General features: G+C 46.7%; 3 protein-coding genes across 5 annotated transcripts in view; 1 reads left to right on the top strand and 2 right to left on the bottom strand.

Moving 5' to 3' along the window:
* Nucleotides 1–273: 273 nt before the first annotated feature.
* tbc1d19 (TBC1 domain family, member 19) lies at nt 274–9,186 on the bottom strand. Its single transcript, XM_061669305.1, has 21 exons — nt 8,457–9,186; nt 8,302–8,374; nt 8,183–8,228; nt 7,168–7,246; nt 6,999–7,070; nt 6,812–6,878; nt 5,774–5,820; nt 5,592–5,702; nt 5,444–5,516; nt 4,925–4,963; nt 4,750–4,862; nt 3,403–3,477; nt 3,275–3,337; nt 3,086–3,170; nt 2,968–3,012; nt 2,261–2,293; nt 2,082–2,191; nt 1,916–2,007; nt 1,135–1,250; nt 972–1,042; nt 274–481 (listed from the first exon to the last, which is right to left on the bottom strand). The coding sequence occupies exons 1-21, from the start codon at nt 8,550–8,552 to the stop codon at nt 413–415; spliced, it is 1,575 nt and encodes a 524-aa protein (XP_061525289.1). The 5' UTR covers nt 8,553–9,186; the 3' UTR covers nt 274–412.
* A 101-nt stretch (nt 9,187–9,287) lies between these two features.
* Nucleotides 9,288–12,740, top strand: LOC133397877 (cholecystokinin receptor type A-like). Its single transcript, XM_061669280.1, has 5 exons — nt 9,288–9,651; nt 9,824–10,075; nt 10,651–10,912; nt 10,985–11,112; nt 11,230–12,740. The coding sequence occupies exons 1-5, from the start codon at nt 9,522–9,524 to the stop codon at nt 12,060–12,062; spliced, it is 1,605 nt and encodes a 534-aa protein (XP_061525264.1). The 5' UTR covers nt 9,288–9,521; the 3' UTR covers nt 12,063–12,740.
* rbpjb (recombination signal binding protein for immunoglobulin kappa J region b) overlaps nt 12,037–18,670 on the bottom strand; it is a 39,813-nt gene continuing 33,179 nt past the window's right edge. For 2 of the 3 annotated variants that reach the window (XM_061669281.1, XM_061669283.1), the window contains exons 6-11: nt 18,494–18,631; nt 18,310–18,422; nt 18,093–18,233; nt 17,232–17,387; nt 16,983–17,086; nt 12,782–16,272 (exon numbers count right to left, since the gene is read on the bottom strand). In XM_061669281.1, the coding sequence (XP_061525265.1) occupies nt 15,960–16,272; nt 16,983–17,086; nt 17,232–17,387; nt 18,093–18,233; nt 18,310–18,422; nt 18,494–18,631 (965 nt within the window). In that variant the 3' untranslated portion in view covers nt 12,782–15,959. Of the gene's footprint in view, nt 12,140–12,781; nt 16,273–16,982; nt 17,087–17,231; nt 17,388–18,092; nt 18,234–18,309; nt 18,423–18,493; nt 18,632–18,670 lie in introns of those variants that run through there. The other variant, XM_061669282.1, reaches the window with a different exon arrangement.

The following is an 18,670-nucleotide window of genomic DNA, read 5'->3' as shown; positions in this document are numbered from 1 at the left end:
TTTGAAATAGATACAGTACATATATAGCGACTGTGTATGATTTGATTTTGGATTAAATGCACTTAAATCAATTAAAAAAACGACTTATAAGGATTCAATTCAAATGTACTGCTTAAAAGTTACATTTAAAAATGTACTAAATTAAATTCAAACAAACAGTTTACAAAAAAGATGAAATGGAAATGATTGTACTTAAAAAGTGAAATATAACGGAATAGTTCTCAAATGTGCAGGATTTAAAATAGTTTAAGCCACTGGGGCACAGTTTGAACATTTAAGTCGTTTGATCATTTTTATTATTTCATTCAGTTGGCACGAATTAAATACTTTGAGACTCACTACTAGAGGACACGTGTCAACAAATAAAGAGTGGAGTGACATTTACTTGCTTCTTGCGAGCTGGGACGCTTGGCTAGGTGGCAAACAGGAAGATCTGGATGAGCGGCATGACTTTGAGGGTTGAAAGATCAGCAAGGACAGCCTGCAGTGGACCACATGACGAAAAGGTTACTTCATGTGGCTCCTGTATAGTTTTCTGTACATGGAGTAAACATGCTTCCTAAAAAAAAAAAATACTTAAAATGCCTGAAATCCAAAACCCTAAAAATCCCTAAGCTTTTTTGACCGGGGACCAACTTACATTTCAACTACAACAGATCAAATAAATCAGTTTTTGGGGTATGATTTTGTTGCTATGTCTTCCTTGTAATTGTTAAAACATTTCATTTCATCACTAATATACTTTAAACAGTATTAATTACGCTTTGAAGGTATCTCAACATACACGCAACTGTTATTAAAGCCTTTTTCGACAGTAGAGGAAGAGAAAGAAAAAAACGTGAGCAACTCGACTCAGCAGAAATGACATCAAGCTTGTGTCTTTTTTACCAATGTTTTAAGACCTAATGGATTACGTCACTCAAACCAATTCAACAACAAGTCGTGTGTGTGATCGGTGCAGCGGAGTCTACCTCAGCTGAAGCCAGACACGTCACTTCCATCAGGTTCTCGGCCCGAAAGGCGAAGATGGCGGCTGCCAGCACTGGAAGGGGTTCATATCGGTCACGGAAAAAATAAATACGTAAATGCATTTAAAAGAAAAAGAGGCTGCTAAAGGCTGAGAACAAACGTTACCTGCTATCGGCTCCAGTGTGTCGTAGCCCAGGATTCGGTCCCAAAGAAAAAGCAGTTGGTCGGTGCAAAGATACCCCGAAAATGCTCGGACCATCCACTTAAATGCGATCTGCAACCTGCAGAGAGAGAAAAAAAAAAAAAAAGCATTTAAAATTTTCTTTTTTTTTTTAAAGTGGCTGAACGCAATGTTTTTGTAGTGAGACGATGAGCCACAAGGTGGCAGCACTACAGAGTCCGGTATCGTGTCTGGAAGTCAGGTTCAAACCCGAAAAAATTGTACATAACAAAGTCGAAAAAATTGTACATAAAATATTTCTTATTAAATGGTTGAATAATTATGATTAAGTGAATGAAAAAAGTTTGAAAATGAATCAGTCTAATTAAAGATAAAAACTATATAGTATAAAAAGCAAGGTTTTTTTCCTCATTAAAAAAAATTAAAAACAATTTTACATGCACATTTAACTGTCTGGTATTACATGCACATTTAACTGTCTGGTATTTTCTTTAACCTCATCGACCTTTTAAAAGTCTGCAAATTGTGCAGGTAGCGTAAATGTTCACCTCAGTTGATGAGCATGAAAGTGCTGGAACTGAACCTTGATCATTCCCTATTCTTGACACACGGTCTAACCAACCCATTGGTCGACTTTGCTTAGACCAGTTCCTAAAGCGCTTGTAGCTACTAAATTAAAATTCTACCTCAAATGATGAACATCTTGGTGCACAGCAGTATTGAAAACCAACTTCCTCCCCGACACTTGGTCTAACCCAGACTTACGGCTGAGCTCCGATCTGTCGAAGGTGGTAGAAGAGCTGCGGCAGGTGCGTTTGCAGGAGCCGCTCGAAAAGCAGACACAGAGAGACGACGCCCTGCGGCGGAGGGAGAGGGACGAACGTGAAGTGTTCCCCGATGGCGGCGCGAGGCGACCGCGGAGCGTTCTTACCGAGCGCGCCGAAGAGACGGAGTGCAGTCGGAAGAAGTAGCGAGTGTACATCTCCCGGAAGACGCTGTACAGCTCGGACGGCTCGTTGTACAGGAAGCACAGCGGCGCCACTGCAAGATGCGCCGGCGTCGTTTAAGAGTTTCCATCTCGTTCAAGTGCGCGACGACCGTTTGACTCACCGTACATTGAGAAGCCGTGGAACGGGACGACACCTGTTCCAAAACGACAGGACTGTCAGATACACCATAGTGTGAAATTAAACAACCACGTACATCCTTTGTTTGCTGCCTATTTCTGAAAATGTGTCGCAGATCCATTCTGTGATAAAGCGCTGCCTCCACGAGTGAAAATACTAGCGACAACTACCTGCATGGCTGCTGGCTTAATGGAGGGCGGGGCATATGGTTAAATCAGCCAACGGTGGCATTGCGCAAGCGCCGTTCATTTGCTGCCTGGCTGAGGAGATAAACATCTGCTGAGGAGGGTCACCAGAGTCTTCAATAAGACCACAAATGTCACTAGACTTATCAAGCCGGTCGCTCGAGGGGACGGGAAAATTGCAAAGCTGGGTAGCCGCCCGCTCGTTGCAACGTCCTAGCTCCACCGCGTGCCGTCAACGTGACGAGAGCGCGCCACTCGTGCAGGTCACACGACACTAACAGACTGCTATCTAAATGTAGCGGCGGCACAGCCGCGCGCTGTCTGCTCGCTGAGCGCTGAAGTCAGGGGTTGCTTGTCTCGTGTGGATACTTGGGAAACGGTTTAAACTGTGAAATAAAATGTCTCCTTTAAAGTGCCACTGAATAATGGAAAAATGTAGCACGGCTGACAATCGATATTCACTTTGAGAAAGGCGCAGGCTGCGAAAGCCAAGATGGGGTCTCACCGTTGGGAGGATAAAACACAGCGCAGTCCTCATCTCCTTCTTTCCCTGTGAGACACACACTTAGGACACAAGTACGCCACACGTGCACGAAGGCGTGTGCGTGCGTGCGTGCGTTCACCTCGGACGTAGGATTTGGGTGGAGTGGCGCTGTTGTACTTGAAGTGTTCCAAGACGGCGGCATCCCGGGAGAAGCACAGCAACACCTGAAGCGGAACGGATTGGTGACGACCGGATCTTGTCGGGTTCCTCGGCGAGGTTGCGGTAACCCGACCTTGTCGAGGGGGCGACGCGAGAGAAAACTGCGTACCTGGTAGAGGAAGTCTTCGAAGACAAAGTAGTAGTCGTCGTTACTGGCCGCCAGCTTCACATCCTGCAGGCCGAAAAGAGGACAAAGCACGTCACTCTTCCGGCGAGGCGCCGGGGAGGTTTGCTTACCTTGTAGATAAGGTTGTCCACCAGCAGGTCGTGTTGGAGGACTCCCGCCTTCAGCTGCTCGTAATGCATCACATCCTAAAAAGGAGCCGATAAAGTGCGTCAAATAATCAGGCCACACTTGGAGGGGAAAAAGGTGGGGCCATGTGTGCGCATGTAAACAATAAGGAATGTGGCTCCACACAGAAAGCCACAAGTGGTTTGCGTCCATTCTTCCTGCAGCTGAAGGAAAGCTGGGAATTTGCTCTTAAGTGCAGGTATGGCTGACGACAGCTCCCAGGTAGCAGACGAAGCCGCTACATTTTCATCGTGACAAAACCGCACATTCTGTCGGCCTTGTCACGTGTTTTTTTGGGGAGGACGTGGCGCCGTCTCGTTCAAGTGAGGCCAGCAATATACTGCCAGGCGAACGGCCAATCCGGCAGCACCTTCAACTTGCCAAAGCCGAGCCCAGAGTGTTGGGGGGGGGGGGGGGAGAAGAAAATATTTCACTGCTGGATGCAGCACTTCTTCTACTCCACTTCTTACCTCTCAATTAGCGTACGGATCTGTCATAAAAGATTGACTTGGTTGTTTAATTTCACACCGACTTGGGTGGGCTGGCACCCGACACCAAACAATTCAAGTCACTTTGACTTCATCCGGGAGAAGATGACGTGTTTGAACGTCGCTTGCGCTTTGTCACAGCAGGTGCTCGTCTGCGACGAATGCCATTTCCGACAACGCGCCTCCACTCGGCGGCGATAAAACTGTCCCGCAGCGAGAGTTGCGAGGTGATGGATCCGTGCTGCGGAAGTGGGGAGAACAAAATGGAGCACTACAGTGGACGTTTGGCTCCGCTTTGGAGTACAAGCACAAGAATCATCTATTTAAATAAATAGACGCACTTGGGATACAAACGTGAGACACTCTCCAGACTCTCCTGCCAGCATCCATCTTGCAGTTTTATTTCCTGGTTTACATAACGGGAGACATTGTGCACATTCTGTTTGGACTGAAAGTAGTAGAACGTGGCTCAGGTGGTCGACTCCCAACTCAAAGGTTGTGGGTTCAATCCTCGGCCCCTGCGACCGTGTCCAGTAGGTGAGTGAGGAGACGGCCTTTGAGCGCTTTAAGTACTTTGAAGGTAGATCAGCAACAAGTGGAAGCACATTTGCTACGTAAACATCCAATCGGCACAGCTGGAGGATCGCAGTGTATTTGACACAGTGTTAGATCGTGCACTTGCGGGGCCAAATGGCCAAAAAAGGAGCGATCACTGAATCAAAATAAAAGCCTTTTGGGAATCACCACAGCTGCTTTAGAACAAACATAGATGGTGTGTGCGTGTCAAGCGCATTGGTTACCAACCTGCGACTGGTTGACAGAATTCAGGATGAGGGCCCAGAGGTCCGCCCGGAGCCCGGTGGGGCAGCCCCGCCGGCTGTATTGCTGCGCCGCCGCGCTGTCCTGCTCCGCGAGCACTGCGGAGACGCGGGAGGATGAGAGGCTGCGAAACGAGAAGCAAGCGACCGAGCGCTCTTACCTTTCTTTCCGATGTCAACATAGTCATTTTCGAACAAATCTGCAAAGTGGTCAAATGCGCGTTAGTATTCAGGGGGATAAAGAATTAGCGAGAACCCGAAACTCCAGTAATCCCTTGCTTGATCACGGTTCACTTATTGCGGATACAGTGCACAGGATTTTTTATTTTATAGGTCAGTGTAGTGCAGTTAATCACCTACACATCTCTGATACAGCTAGCTTTAATGGCTATATGATTTTGATGTGGCAATATTGACTCACATAAGGTCAACTGGGTTCTTAGTGGATAAAGAAAGCGTGCCGAGTAGTCTCCACTCGTACATTTGGCAAGTCATCAAACTGCGTTATGATATAAAGAACGTGGAAAGCCAGCCTTTAAACAAGCCAGTTTTTTTTATGAAATACTGTAACTGACTTAAAAAACACGTACGTCACGGTGACACTGTAATTGATAAAAAAATAAAATAAAATAATGATGACTGAAATGAAATATGAGCGGTGCTAATTAAAGGGTCAGTGCCTGGGTGGATATGCGCGTTGTCGTCAATGCCCAGCTGTCCGGCGGTGAGGCTCAGCTCCGCGTAAGCTCCTCTCTGAGAGAGGAAAAAGCCATGAAAAGCACGAACCAGGATGCAGCGGTGAAGTGTCAACATTGCCCACCGCCCTACCAGCTGTGTGACGTCCTTGACGTCCAGGGGGACCCGGATGAGGCCCCAGTGGCTCTCGGCGCCGATGTCCTCGCCGCTGCCGTGGTTGGGGCTGCGCAGGGCGACGACCACCTGCGCGCAAGCCACGCGATGAAGGTGCGTCGCACGGAAAGGGCGGCAGCCACGCCGCGACGTGCACTCACCTCCAGGAAGTCTTTGGGGGCGTAGACGGGCCTGAAGCGACTCAAGTCTGCAAGTGCACAAACTCTAACTTGACAGGTAACATAATGCACAGTACTGTACGAGAGAATTGCACATTGTGTATTTAAAACAACCAAACAACTTTGCCGAAGAAATGCTCCTGCTAGCTTAATGCTAACACATAACGGATTGACGGGCTAACGATTAGCATGCATAGTCGCTGTGTCGTAACGCCATAAACAATGGACATTAAAACATGCAGACAGAAAGCAACACTCACAGGCAAATATTTTTTTCATTTGAGATAAACGACCAATATTATTACTATTACTTACTGAGTCACTGACAGCAAACTGATGAATTCTTTACATTCTATTTCATTGTTATTACTCTGTTTGTAGGGATCATAATATTATGCAGGGATACTATTTTCCTGATAAAAAACCAAAACATTTTTGTTGTTTTTTTGTTGGAACTGCTTAATGACACTTTCATTCATTTCAAAGAGGAGACATGATTTGAGATACAAGTACTGTGAGTAACATTTAGTGATTTGCACTTAAATGTTACTCACAGTGGTACCATCTGGGCCGCAGGTAAACCTTGCATATTTATAGATGATAATTGAGACGGTGCGTTTTAAACTCTGAGCGCACATTTCTGCCAGTGCCATCGTGCACCGCGACTTCAGCAAGCAGAACAGGAAGACGGCGGCACGCTGGAACTTTCCGTCCGGCCAGTAAAGTGCGCCGTCATCCTCGGGAGGCCCACGTCACCACTTGGACAGAAGGAAGGGGTTCGACGGGGTCTGGACAGCTTCTATATCTGCCGTGTTTATAGCCCCCTGTCCTAAATGCTATTCAACAAAGCTGTGCTGGGATAGACCAAGTACAAGCTCGTGCAAGCTCTCCGATAAAAGCTGCATCTACAATACAATAACGTCGTATCTGACGGAATGTAAAGTATCAATAAAACAATGTATGGTGGGGGATGTTTAAAAAAAACAAAAACAAAAAAACTACAAAAAACAAAAACAATACCTGGTTCATCCGTGCCCATCTCGTTCCATTTGTTGCTTAGCTCCTGTTGCTCGGCCGCCTGGCCTCTGTGGCGCAAACACGACAAAGTCACACAATGGTTACGCACACACACTCGCACGAGCTGACTGCTTGCTAGTTTATTTTTTTCCCCCCCCCCTTTCTTCAACCGCTGTGTGTATTTTACCATTCGGGCCAAAGGCACTGCCAGCTCGGTGCTCATGCTGTTCAGACTTTTCAAGATGCGCCTTTCCCAGCTGGCCTGTGACAGACACACACACACACACACACACACGCGTTACAACAGACTGAAGGTCAGAAGTCACAGAAGTGGCAGCAGGAGTAAGTCAGAGGCTGACCTGGGCCTTGCGCATGTAGGCCAAGGGCTCTTTTAGGTGCTCTGGGGGGGGCGCCGAGAGGCTCGGTGGCAGCCCACCGCTGGAAATAAATGCAGAGGTCTTTATTTCTCCGACGCCCCAAAAGTCAAAGCCGTCGTCTTTTTCTTTCCAAACAGGTGGGTGGTCATGACTGATGCGTCCTTAGCGCGAAATAAACCTCATTGAAGCTCATCTAAACAGCTGCAAGTGCATGCGGGGGGGCTGAGTGATGGAGGGAGGGTTGGAGGGGGGGGGGGGGGCAGTTGAGTGTTTTCATCTGGAGAAAAGTTGAGAGCTGCTCGTTTCGCAGCAGCCTCCGTAACTGACATAACGGGATATTGGAAGCATTTTGAAAGGACATCTCTCCCCAACAAACTGGACAAAAAAAATGTGCAATTAATTAAAACCATTTTCATAACTCACAACTAAGCTGTTATCTGTATTTAAATAATATTTTTCGGCTGTGAATCCAAAGTCAGGAGAATGTTTTCATCCTTATAATCTCCTTAACAGTGCAGAAAATACCTACTGCCAATGTGAAATTGGGACTCCAAGAGAGTAGTTAGTTTTGACATGCATTTTCTTATTGTTGCAAAGGCGTGACCCAATTATTTTACAACTTCAGAATTGAAAATGTGCATCGATTACTGAATATCATAATCTTTTTAAACCACGTATTTACATGTTCAAAGTGCCTTTCATAATACCTTAAGAAATTAAGGATGAACGTTACAACTGCACGTACAAAAAGTCAAATTGAATACATTTGCACAAAATAAGTTACGTCATGGTACTGAGCTTTTCTTTTTAGGAAAGGAAAACAATAGTTTGTCTTCCTCTTGGGAAAGTGCTACATTCACTGGTTATAATAACCAAAGCGGCTAAGCTTGAAATGTCCATGGAAACTAAGGAGCTCCTGTGCATTTTCTTTTGGGGGGGGGTCCCAATCGGGGCGTTCTCAGTGAGTGTGATTGTCAAGAAGGTTGTTTCTACTTACACGTGTAATTCTCGATGGACTGCATTCTGGAGCTTCCTTTCCCAGCCTGTCGAAAACGCAACAACAAACAACAACAACAACAAAATAACCCGTGCGCTGCTTATCTAGCAATGTCGCACCTGAGCTTCTGAGGAATCTGCGCACGTCCTCCTTGAGAGAGTCCAGTTGGATCTCCGGTTGATGTAAACAATCCTGGAATCGGTTCGAAAGAGAATGCGAATGAATGTTTGTTGTTTGTTTGGGGTTAGCCGGACGCTAATGCTAGCATACTCACTCTGGCTTGCCGCTCCATTTGAGCGTGCAAATGGCTTCTCTTCAGGCGTCGGACAAGCTGAGTAATAGTCAGCGACAACTCGGTGTCTTCGTCCATGTTTCTGTCACGCAGGCCGCGACGCGTTTGAGGACGAAATATGTTTGAATGGCGAAGAGAGATTTTAATTCGGCCCGAACTAAAAGCTGCGTCTGCTACGGCGAGGCCACTGGGACAAACCTAACAATTCGGTAAACAGCACAGACGTGCTGTGGAGTCATTGGAAAAAGACTTTTGCGTCAAGGTCCTATTTAATAATCACACCAACTATTAACGATATGAGTTTATATACAATCGTATTTTCTTACTTGAACTTTGCACAATAGAGGGTGGACAAAACGTAGGTTTACAGGTTTTAAATTAACTTAAAGATGGTATAAGAAAAAGGAAGTGAAGGCAGGAGGAAAAAATCAACATAAGGAAACAAGGAACTATGTAAGGAAGAGGGATAGGATGGAAGTACACAAGGATGGTAAGAAAGGAAAGAAGGGTGAAAGGTAGGAAAGAAACGATCTATGGATGGGAGGAAAATGGAAAAGGAGGATGGATGGAGTTAGGAACTGAACAGGTAAGATAAGGACGACCAAGACAACAAACATTTAAAACCCTACCTAAAAACCTTAACCCATGCTGGAAACTCTTCTTTGAATTGATGACACTAAATTGTTTAATAAATGTCACTGTCACAAATAAATGCACAATAAAATAAAAAGCAAAAAAAAAAAACTTTTGTCCGACCCTGAAGTGTAAATACATCGCCACGTGACGTCACGAATCCCGAATGACGTTGCGGGGGGCGGCCGTCTGTGATGCGCCGAAGTGTCACTAAGTGATGACGTGAAGAAAGCCGACTGGTGACAGGCACAGACCCTTGAGGGGCCACTCGAAGCCAGAAGAGAGTCCAGAGCAGACCAAGTGCAGCCAGCCAGCCAGCCAGCCAGCCAACCAGCACGGTAGTGGGGGGGGGGGGCCGGGGGGGGAAGAATCCAAAGAAACTCATACAAATCACACATTCCCCCTCTCCGCACCATGGACGCCTTCACCTTGCGCGAAATGCTCAACTCGACGGAAATGAGCAGGTTTTTGTGCAACTTGGGCGTCAGCAACTTGTCGGGTTGTGAGCCTGCGAGAATCGTTCGACCGGACGTGAGCGTGAAAGGTATCGACTATTTGTCTGCTTGCTTCCAATTATTGCCCTTTGAACTTGGAATGGACGGGTTCGCTGCGTAATTGCGCATTACGCACGCTGGAATTCAAGGCCATTCCAAAGCGTCTGTTCTGCACGTACGCGTCATTTTGAGTGTTGTTCTTGTGGCGTCCCACTCACGTAGATTTCGACAGCGCCGTGCGTGTCTTCCTGTACTGCGTCATCTTCCTCATCAGCGTGGTGGGCAACGGTCTCATCATCGCCGTGCTGTCTCGGAACCGGCGCATGCGCACAGTCACCAACCTCTTCTTGCTCTCCTTGGCCGTGAGCGACCTGATGGTCGCACTGGTGTGCATCCCCTTCACCCTCATCTCCAACCTCATGCGGACCTTCATCTTCAGCAACGGCACATGCAAGATGGTCATGTACTTTATGGGTACGGTGCCGTGGAATGAATGCCTCCTTACAGTACTGACATTTTCTTGGGGTGTACAGAACCAGACATTGTACTGAGCTGCCACTGGACTTTTTGACGTGCAGTTTTGGATTAAGCTGCAAACTGATCAAGACCATAACACGACTGTGTGCCCATTAGTTACCTAAACGGTCAGACATCAAACACTAACGATTGCAACCCATTTTGGCAGTAAACGCTACCATGCGGAACCTATTTCTGCAGCAAATAGGTTCATCCCCTAACGCTTGGCACTTGAACCCTTTTTGGCAGAAATTGTCTTCAACTCCTAACGCTACCCTCTGCAAGGCATTTTTAAGGTTCAACTTTCAGGCGTCAAACTGGTTTAAGTCCTTAACGATACCATGTGCAACCCGTTTAGGCAGCACACAAATTAAGCGCCTAAACGCTACCACGTGCAGCCCGTTAAGGCAGCAAAGAGGTTCAGGCCCAAACGGTAACAGGGACGCATCCTCTAATGCCACGTTGAATGGTTTTCCTGAGAGTCAGTTAGCCACGCAATGGAACCCTAAATTCAAATGTTCTTTTTGTCCAAGGGGTCTCTGTGAGTGTTTCCACCTACAACATGGTGGCCATCGCGCTAGAACGCTACAGCGCCATCTGCAGACCTCTGAGCTCCAAGACGTGGCAGACCAAGTCGCACGCGCTGAAGGTCATCAGTGCCACCTGGCTGACGTCCTTGTCTCTGATGCTGCCCTACATCGCTTCCAGCTCCCTGAAGCCATTTAATCGCCGCGACAACACCGTCGGCTACATGTGCCGCATGATGTGGCAGAACCAAAACCTCCTGGCATACTGGTATGCTGAAAACGAGAACCAAAGATAGACAGCATGGATATGAGCTGGATTTCAGGCCTTTGTCACTTGCAGGTATACGTCCTTGTTACTGCTGCTCTTCTTCCTGCCCGGTGCCGTGATACTGACCGCCTACGGACTCATCTCTGTGGAGCTCTACAAGGGCATCAGGTTCGAGCTGTCCAACAGGACATCAGCCAAAGGTACAGCAATCTGCGACCCATTCAGGGAGGGAACTGGTTAAGCCCCTAACGCTACCATCTGCAACCTGTTTAGGCAACTGGCACCGTCTTCTGACAGACATTCTCTTCTATTTGCAGACAGACCGGCCAGCTTTAGCAGCCTTCGAACAAGCGACAGCGATGGCTGCTACCTTCATTTAAAAAAGCGATTCACCGCGCAGGGGAAAGGCAATGCCGGCGCTGTCACCGCGGTGGGCCGCTTGGGCATCCGAAGCAACACCGCCAACCTGCTGGCCAAGAAGCGAGTGGTCCGCATGCTCCTGGTCATCGTCTGCCTGTTCTTCGTGTGCTGGACCCCCATTTTCGTAGTCAACGCGTGGCAGGCTTATGACCCGCGGTTGGTACACCGTCTGACGGGCGCGCCCATCTCCTTCATTCACCTCCTGTCGTACACGTCCACCTGCGTCAACCCCATCATCTACTGCTTCATGAACAAGCGGTTCCGCCAGGGAATGGTGACCACCTTCTCGTCCTTGCAGCTCAAGGCGCGCACCATGGACCTTTGGACCCAGATCATCGAGGCGAAATGGTACGAGGGGCCCGAGGAGAGCGCTCTGCACAGGCGCCAAGAGAGGCGGCGGCAGAAGCGCCACCAAAAGCACCAGGAGAAGCGCCAGCAAAAGCTGGCGCGGCGCCACGTGCCGTTCCCCCAGCAACCCGTCAAGGAGAGCGTTCAGGAGAGTCCCCAGCAGATCCCCGAACCGATCCCCGAGCAGAACAATGAGAACTCAATTGAGGAGATCGGCGATTCGTTCGTGGAGCTGTACATCCCTCCGTACCCTGAGCAGAAAGTCGAGCAGAACCCAGACCAGAACGCCGAGCAAAACCAAAGTCAAGGGGCTCTCGGCACCCTCACCTCGTACATCAGCTTCACCAGCATTCGCTCGCTGCTACCGCCGGAATTGGTCTGAAGTGGATTTCGGTGATCGGTGTTGTGTTGTCACAGAACTCGTGTGCTGCCACATTTGCACAGCATTTGGACTCTTGACTGTGGAAAAATGGTTCCTTCATCAGTCAACATGTACTTCAAGGCAGGAAAGTCTTCAAAAAACATTGTGCAGCACCAAAGTAGCTTTAGAAGCTCCACAGGCCACAATATTCTCCAGCATAGTCCTTCTATATACACACTACACATGTACTACCATAGGGACCAATGAAAAGGGATGGTACTAAAAGGCCTTGGTTTACAAAGCAACAGTCTTACTTGAATATCAAAAAAATTTTCCGATATCTTTGAAGCCAAAAAGCAAATACATGGAATTTTCCAAGATGTATGATGGCTGACTCACAGACTCACAAATCACAAGCTAGTGTTTATTCTCAGACCTCAGTCTTATCTTTATGTTAGTGGGATGTAAACACCTGCACCTTGGAAACATTCCCAGTATTGCCCAGCAGACTTCCACGGACTCAATCTGCAAACGGGCAGAATGAGGTCATTTCACCTGTACAGAACATTTATTGATGCTGTGTGTGCCTATTTTTCAAAATGGCTATTAACTTTGAGATGATTGAATGTAGACCACAAAAGAAGTTCCAGTTTGACTGTGACCCGGTTCTTGGGTGGAAATATTTTTCATTATGCTTCTGCTGACCCATTAAAAAAATAAAAAAAAAAAAACATACAAAGTTGGACTTTATTACTTTTTGTTTATTCTGTTTTATGCCATTTTCCCCCTTGTTTTTTTTTCCAATGACATACAGGTTTCAGATCCAGAGCCGTGATATGTACAAAAACAAAGACTATGCTATTCCCCAAAAAAATTCAATGAAATACAAAATACTCACCCCCTTGTTTTTGATGCTATTGCTAAATGTTAAACAGTACAGGTTTCTACCCTTTGAGCACTGAGTATACTACCACAATGACCAGTACTAGAATAACACAGATACAGTGAGTGAGCGAAGGATAGTGACAGTGATATTAAATAAGGGGTGTAAATAGTGAGAGAGAGAAAAAAAGTTTGCACTTTAAATTGTCTTGAAGGTCCCATGCCATCAAAATAATAATAAAAAAATGGTTTATGCATAAGTAGGTCAAAACAAATCTGACATGGTTTTAAGTTTGACATCTATGCTGTTTGTCGATTGAATACAAAAGGCAATAAACGAGATAAGGCTTGCAAAACGACCGGATGAGATTTCTCTGTTTGTGATGTAGATGGTTACTAATTATTCAAGTACCTGCCCACCTGGTGGTTGGTACCCACCCGCTCAACTCAGCTGAACGGCAACATGGCATTTCTGGGTTCTAAGCGAGCGAGTCTCAGCCGCTGCCAAGCCATACAAACACAGTCTATAAAGTATACATGTTGGTTTACAACAAAATGTATGATGCCACTGTTGATAAAACAGTAAAGTTTGCATTCATTGTCTCCAAAATGTGCATGAGCGATATACGTTGCGTGCAGACTTCACTTCAAGTGAATTGGAGTGGAGGACGAGCATAACCTCAAAATACTAATACTAATATTATTAGTGGGCCAACAATCCCAACGCTTACTGAATTGTGCTCCGGAACGATGGATCTTACAACGAAGGGATCCAAACGCAACGTCGCTATGTACGCTTCGCTGCCACATCACCACCAAGGACCGATCAGAGCAAAGCTAGTTTATATATCAAATAGGAAATCCGGCCTTCCCAATTGCCTGGTGTAAAAGACCAACTAGAATGGCCTGATAAAAGGCATCCTGGGCATTTCCAACCCAAATTATCAGGCACACCTGATAAAAGGACATCAAAGATTTTGACAACAAAAACAGAACAATGATGGCATGGGACCTTTGAGTATGGCTTAGCGAGATTTTTATTTATTTATTTTCACTGTTATGTTTAAAGCTGCCTCTCACTGTGCAGTGCATGAAAAAGACCTACATGATCAGACATTTGGCATTTGTAAGAGCTTACATACATTGTTCGGCTCTCATTATAACCGTTAAAAAACAAAAGCTGCTTCCAGAAGAGAGGGGGGGAAAAAAGGGATAATGATAAGAAGGCATGTAACATGTTTTTGCAGCCCTCCGTGAAGTCCCTTTAAACACAGAAAGGCTCACAGTTCGAGCCCGGTGTACTCGTCGGACAAGGCGCGAGATGAGGAGGAAGATGAGGGTCGACATGTAAACAAAACCCAAAAATATCACCGGAGGCGGAGGAGGGCCGGACCTGGCTGCTAAAGGGTATTTGTGTCGCTACACTCTGCTTCGTTGCTCGACAAATCCACACATTTACCGATGATCATGATAACAACAACACAAATCCCAGGCCCACCGAGGCAGCACAGGCAATAATGCACTTTTTTGACATGAGGGGGAAACTTTGTACCAATAATTTAAAATATTAAAATATCAAACATTACATGACAAACAGGCAGATGAGGGTGGCATAACTTAATTTGTGGTTGCCTTTTTTTTTTTTTTTTTTTTTGTTCCAAACTTATTGGCGCACTTCATTCAGCACACATTCAACTTTACAGTCGTATGGTAAGGTCACACGTATTTGCCTGCTTTATCTTCCTTTTGGACTATTTGGAGAGTCAATGGAGTGTGACCAACTCAATATTTCTTTTCAACAACACGCACACACGCACGCGGCATATACTGGCTGGTGAAGTCGTAGTGCTCATGAGCTGTACAATATTGCTGTTAGGAAAGCTTGAACAACACAAAGAAGGCCTTGATATGCTCCGTGAGTGCAACCACTTGATTTAGAAAAACGAAGGCTCTCGTGTGACAGTACCGGCGGAGAAACTGGACATGAAGGTGAGCAGAAGCGTTTTTTTTTTTTTTTTGTCACTGAACTTGTCAGTAAGGCCACATTGAATTGAAAAAGTGTCTTTTTTGTTGCTCTCACTTGGAAGACGCATCCACGTGATCCACGGACACACATATGGACTTTATACACACACAGTTCTCTTGCACAGGACTAAGGCTCTCTTGCTCTCTCTTTCCAGACTTGTATGAGTCCGTCCTTTTTATTTTTTTTTTGTCCGTGAAAAAAAAAAAAAAAAAAAAGAGCTCCAGTGATGAGTGGGAATCCAAAGCGGAGACATGGCGCACGTATTGCAGGCAAGGCAGAGGCGTTGCTTAAAGCTTTTCTTTTAAAGACTTCATAAAAACCAAGGAGAATAAAAAATAGGCCCTCTGAGGTGGTTCCCCTGACACACACACACACACACACACACACACACACACACACACTTTTAGATTCTCCCCCCTCCAACAGAAGAAAGAGGGAAAGTAAGGGCAGGGGTTTGGGGGGGGGCACAAGTTCATAGGAGGAATACAAACTATTTGGTAACAAAAGTGTACAATATGTTTTATATAAAAAAGGTATGGAGAAAAGTGTACCTTTACTAAAGCTTATACAAGATCCTTGGTCCAGAAAAAAAAACTACGTTAACGTCACGTTTGTGTGTCCCTCTGCGTCCTCGCGCCGCCTCCGACAACAACACATCCCCAAAGCACAGCTAACGCAGGAGGAATACTTGGGATTGGGAAGCATTTGGAGGGCAGTGCAAAACGGGAACAGGAACCTGTACCGGGAAGCGGCGACATTCCCGAACACCAGGACCGGATCCCGGCGGGGGGTGAGCGGAGACCACGTTCTGCCCTGTCCTGTCACGAGGGCAGCTTTGTGACATCACTCCTTCAGATTTACCCCGCGTTTCTTCCTTTGTTCCGAACATTTATTTCGTTACGTCATTTCCATATTATCCATAACTGAAACACAAAACTTTTTTTGTGTATTTTGTTGAAGTATTCCAAATTGTTCTCTACCTGGCGGTATCCTAGCTCGTGGATTGAGCGTTAGGAGACCACAGCGGCGGCAGCTGACGAGGACGTTACGCCCGTTCCGGGACCGTAGACGCCGGCTCCCGCCTCCGGGGCGCCGCTGTTGCTCAGCAGGCCCGAGTTGCTGGCCCGCAGGATGGCGCCAGCGGCGTTGCAGTGCGGCCGCGGCCCGGGTTCCGGCGTGTAGGTGAAGGTCAGTGAGGTGGAGTAGATGAGGCCGTCGTTCCTTACCAGCGTGACGGGCACCTGGACGGGCTGCCGCACCCAGCGCCAGCCTTCGCGGAAGGCAGAGATGTCGGGCACTACGCACAACATGCTCTCCGCACACCTGCAGACAGGAAAATTATTTCTTTTTCTGTGATGCACCGATACCATTTTTTTACAGATACAGTGGTCCCTGCTATCAATCCGTTCCAACTTCCCTCCCACCAAAAAACTAATCGTTTGTAATGCACTCTATAATAGTACACATACAGTAAGAAGAATTAAACAAAGTAAAGAAATGAACAATTCTTGTCACATTTCAGACTTCAAATCTCACTTTGTGCTGCTCAATGTGCTGTGGCCACCAGGGGGCAGTACAATAAAGACATACTGTACGTGGAACTGGTCTCAGCTCCTCAGTAAGCAGCAGTAACCCAAGTCATTCTTCACGGAGGATATAGAATGCCTGTGAGCCTACATGTGTTGCTCCACAGTTTGCGCTCAAATATCCATTGCTTAAAGGATTATAACCCTTCAACACCAGTGCTAGTCAAGGAGCCCATCGATGGCATTTCCCGTTATGTGTTAGCATTTAACCAGTGGACTTTAAGGTAAAGTTATCATGGTTGTGACGTAATTGTCTCTGTTAAGTTTGGCACTACAGCTCAACTGGGAGTGGTATTAAACAGCTTGAAGCCTGATTTGGAATTGTTCATCTTTTATATGGTCTCTATATCACAGATATTCATTGTGGATGGGTCTGGCATGTACCCCCTGTGAAAAACGGGCATTTACTGTATAGAAAATGGTTGGAAGGACATGGCAAAGACGCACCTGTACATGGTCTCAGCCTCGACGTCTCCGAACCACACACGCAGATTCGGAGTGAAGTTCTGTCCCGTCAGCTCCAGCATGGCCACGTCTCCGCCACCGTTGAGCTGCACAGAGACAAACATGGAACAACGGGTCAGGACTCTCAGTCCCTATCGCATACCGTACAATTGCTATGATCGGACACAGAACACTGCCGAATCCATGATCGTGTGGGGACAGGTCAATAAAACGCTCGGCAATAAAAATAACCTGCAGGCTCTCGACCACAGGCACGGGGGTGACAGGCGACTGGACGGGGCCCATGCCCTCGTAGAAAGTGTACTCGGCCTTGTCCGTGCTGATGATTGTCCAGGAGGCGCCGTCGTTGATCATCTCCTTGTTTGGTTCCTTTGGGCACGGTGTGGCCTGGAAGAAGGGAGCGCGTGATTGCAACAGACAACAGCCATTTTTCTCCGCAAAATTTAAAAATTAACTAATTCAGTTCATACTGGAAAAAAAACAAAAAAAAACGAACTGGTTCAAAGATGCTTCATGCTATTACCCTCAAAATACTGGCATCTCCCCATAGTTGGCACACATTCAGTCCACACTAAAAAATAGTGACTGAAACCAAGGCATTGCAATTGCACAAATAATGCTTCTAAGAATAAATTAATGACAAAATTATTAAACTATTTACTTAGCACTGACATTGTAACAATGCACAATATAAAAGATTTTTTTTTTTTTTTTTTAAAAGGCAGCAGTCTACAAACGTTTTAGCGCCACTGACCATTTTCATGTTAAGACTTTTCCCCTACTAGCTCGTGTATTAACATCTCAGAAGGGGCATGTCATATTTGCCCATGTTCATTTTTATTGCGAGTCCGAGTGTCACAAGCCACGTTGCATACATGTCAAGCACGACGCCTTCAGATGAGAATGGGCGCCGCTGCGCTCAGCCGCTCACATTGAAAACAATGAACGGAATTTTTTTTACATTTTTTTTTTTTTTTTTTTTTTTTTTTAACTCATGCATCTGTGTGTGTGTGTTTTTATTTTATTTTAAAATTTTTTAAACTAATGCGCCTGTGCCACCCCTCGGGATATTGCCACCCCTATCCAACCCACTTGAAACTGGATGATCCTTTCTTGCGAGAGGCACAGGTACATGCGCTCGGTGTCCTTCAGGTAGAAGGCACACTTGTGGAGCTGGGAGACCGGATCGTCGGCGTCCAACAGCGCCGTCTGCTTATCCACCTTACGGATGATCTGACGAGAGGCAGAAGGATGAGAGTTAAGGAGAGTGAAAGAAAGGAGTCGGGAAGGGCAGGGCTTTCTTCCGTACCAGTCTGGGCAGCGCCATGCCGGTCACCGAACACACGAGCTTGACCGTCTGGCCGTAGTGGATGTAACCGTCTCTCACCGTGAACTCTTCCCCCTCCGACTCCTCGTCATCCACTGGAACAGAAGAGCGACCGCTCAATTATCACTACGGCACCGTGCGAGGCTTTTGGGGTGGAGGGACTTACGCAGATGGATGTAGAAGGCTCCCCATTGCTGGGAGCTGGCGTGGAAGTTGCCCCCCTCTACATGGAGATAGCGTGTGCTGACTGTTTGGGAACGCAGACGATTGAACAGCGCCACCTTAGTGCCTGACGCGATGCATACTGGAGACAAAGAGTAGAAGGAGGTTTTTTGTGTTGTTG

The sequence above is a fragment of the Phycodurus eques genome, chromosome 23 (genome assembly GCF_024500275.1).
Source record: "Phycodurus eques isolate BA_2022a chromosome 23, UOR_Pequ_1.1, whole genome shotgun sequence".
Lineage (NCBI taxonomy): Eukaryota > Metazoa > Chordata > Actinopteri > Syngnathiformes > Syngnathidae > Phycodurus > Phycodurus eques.
The sequence above is the reverse complement of the archived record's forward strand: the minus strand, read 5'-3'. Positions and strand labels throughout refer to the sequence as shown.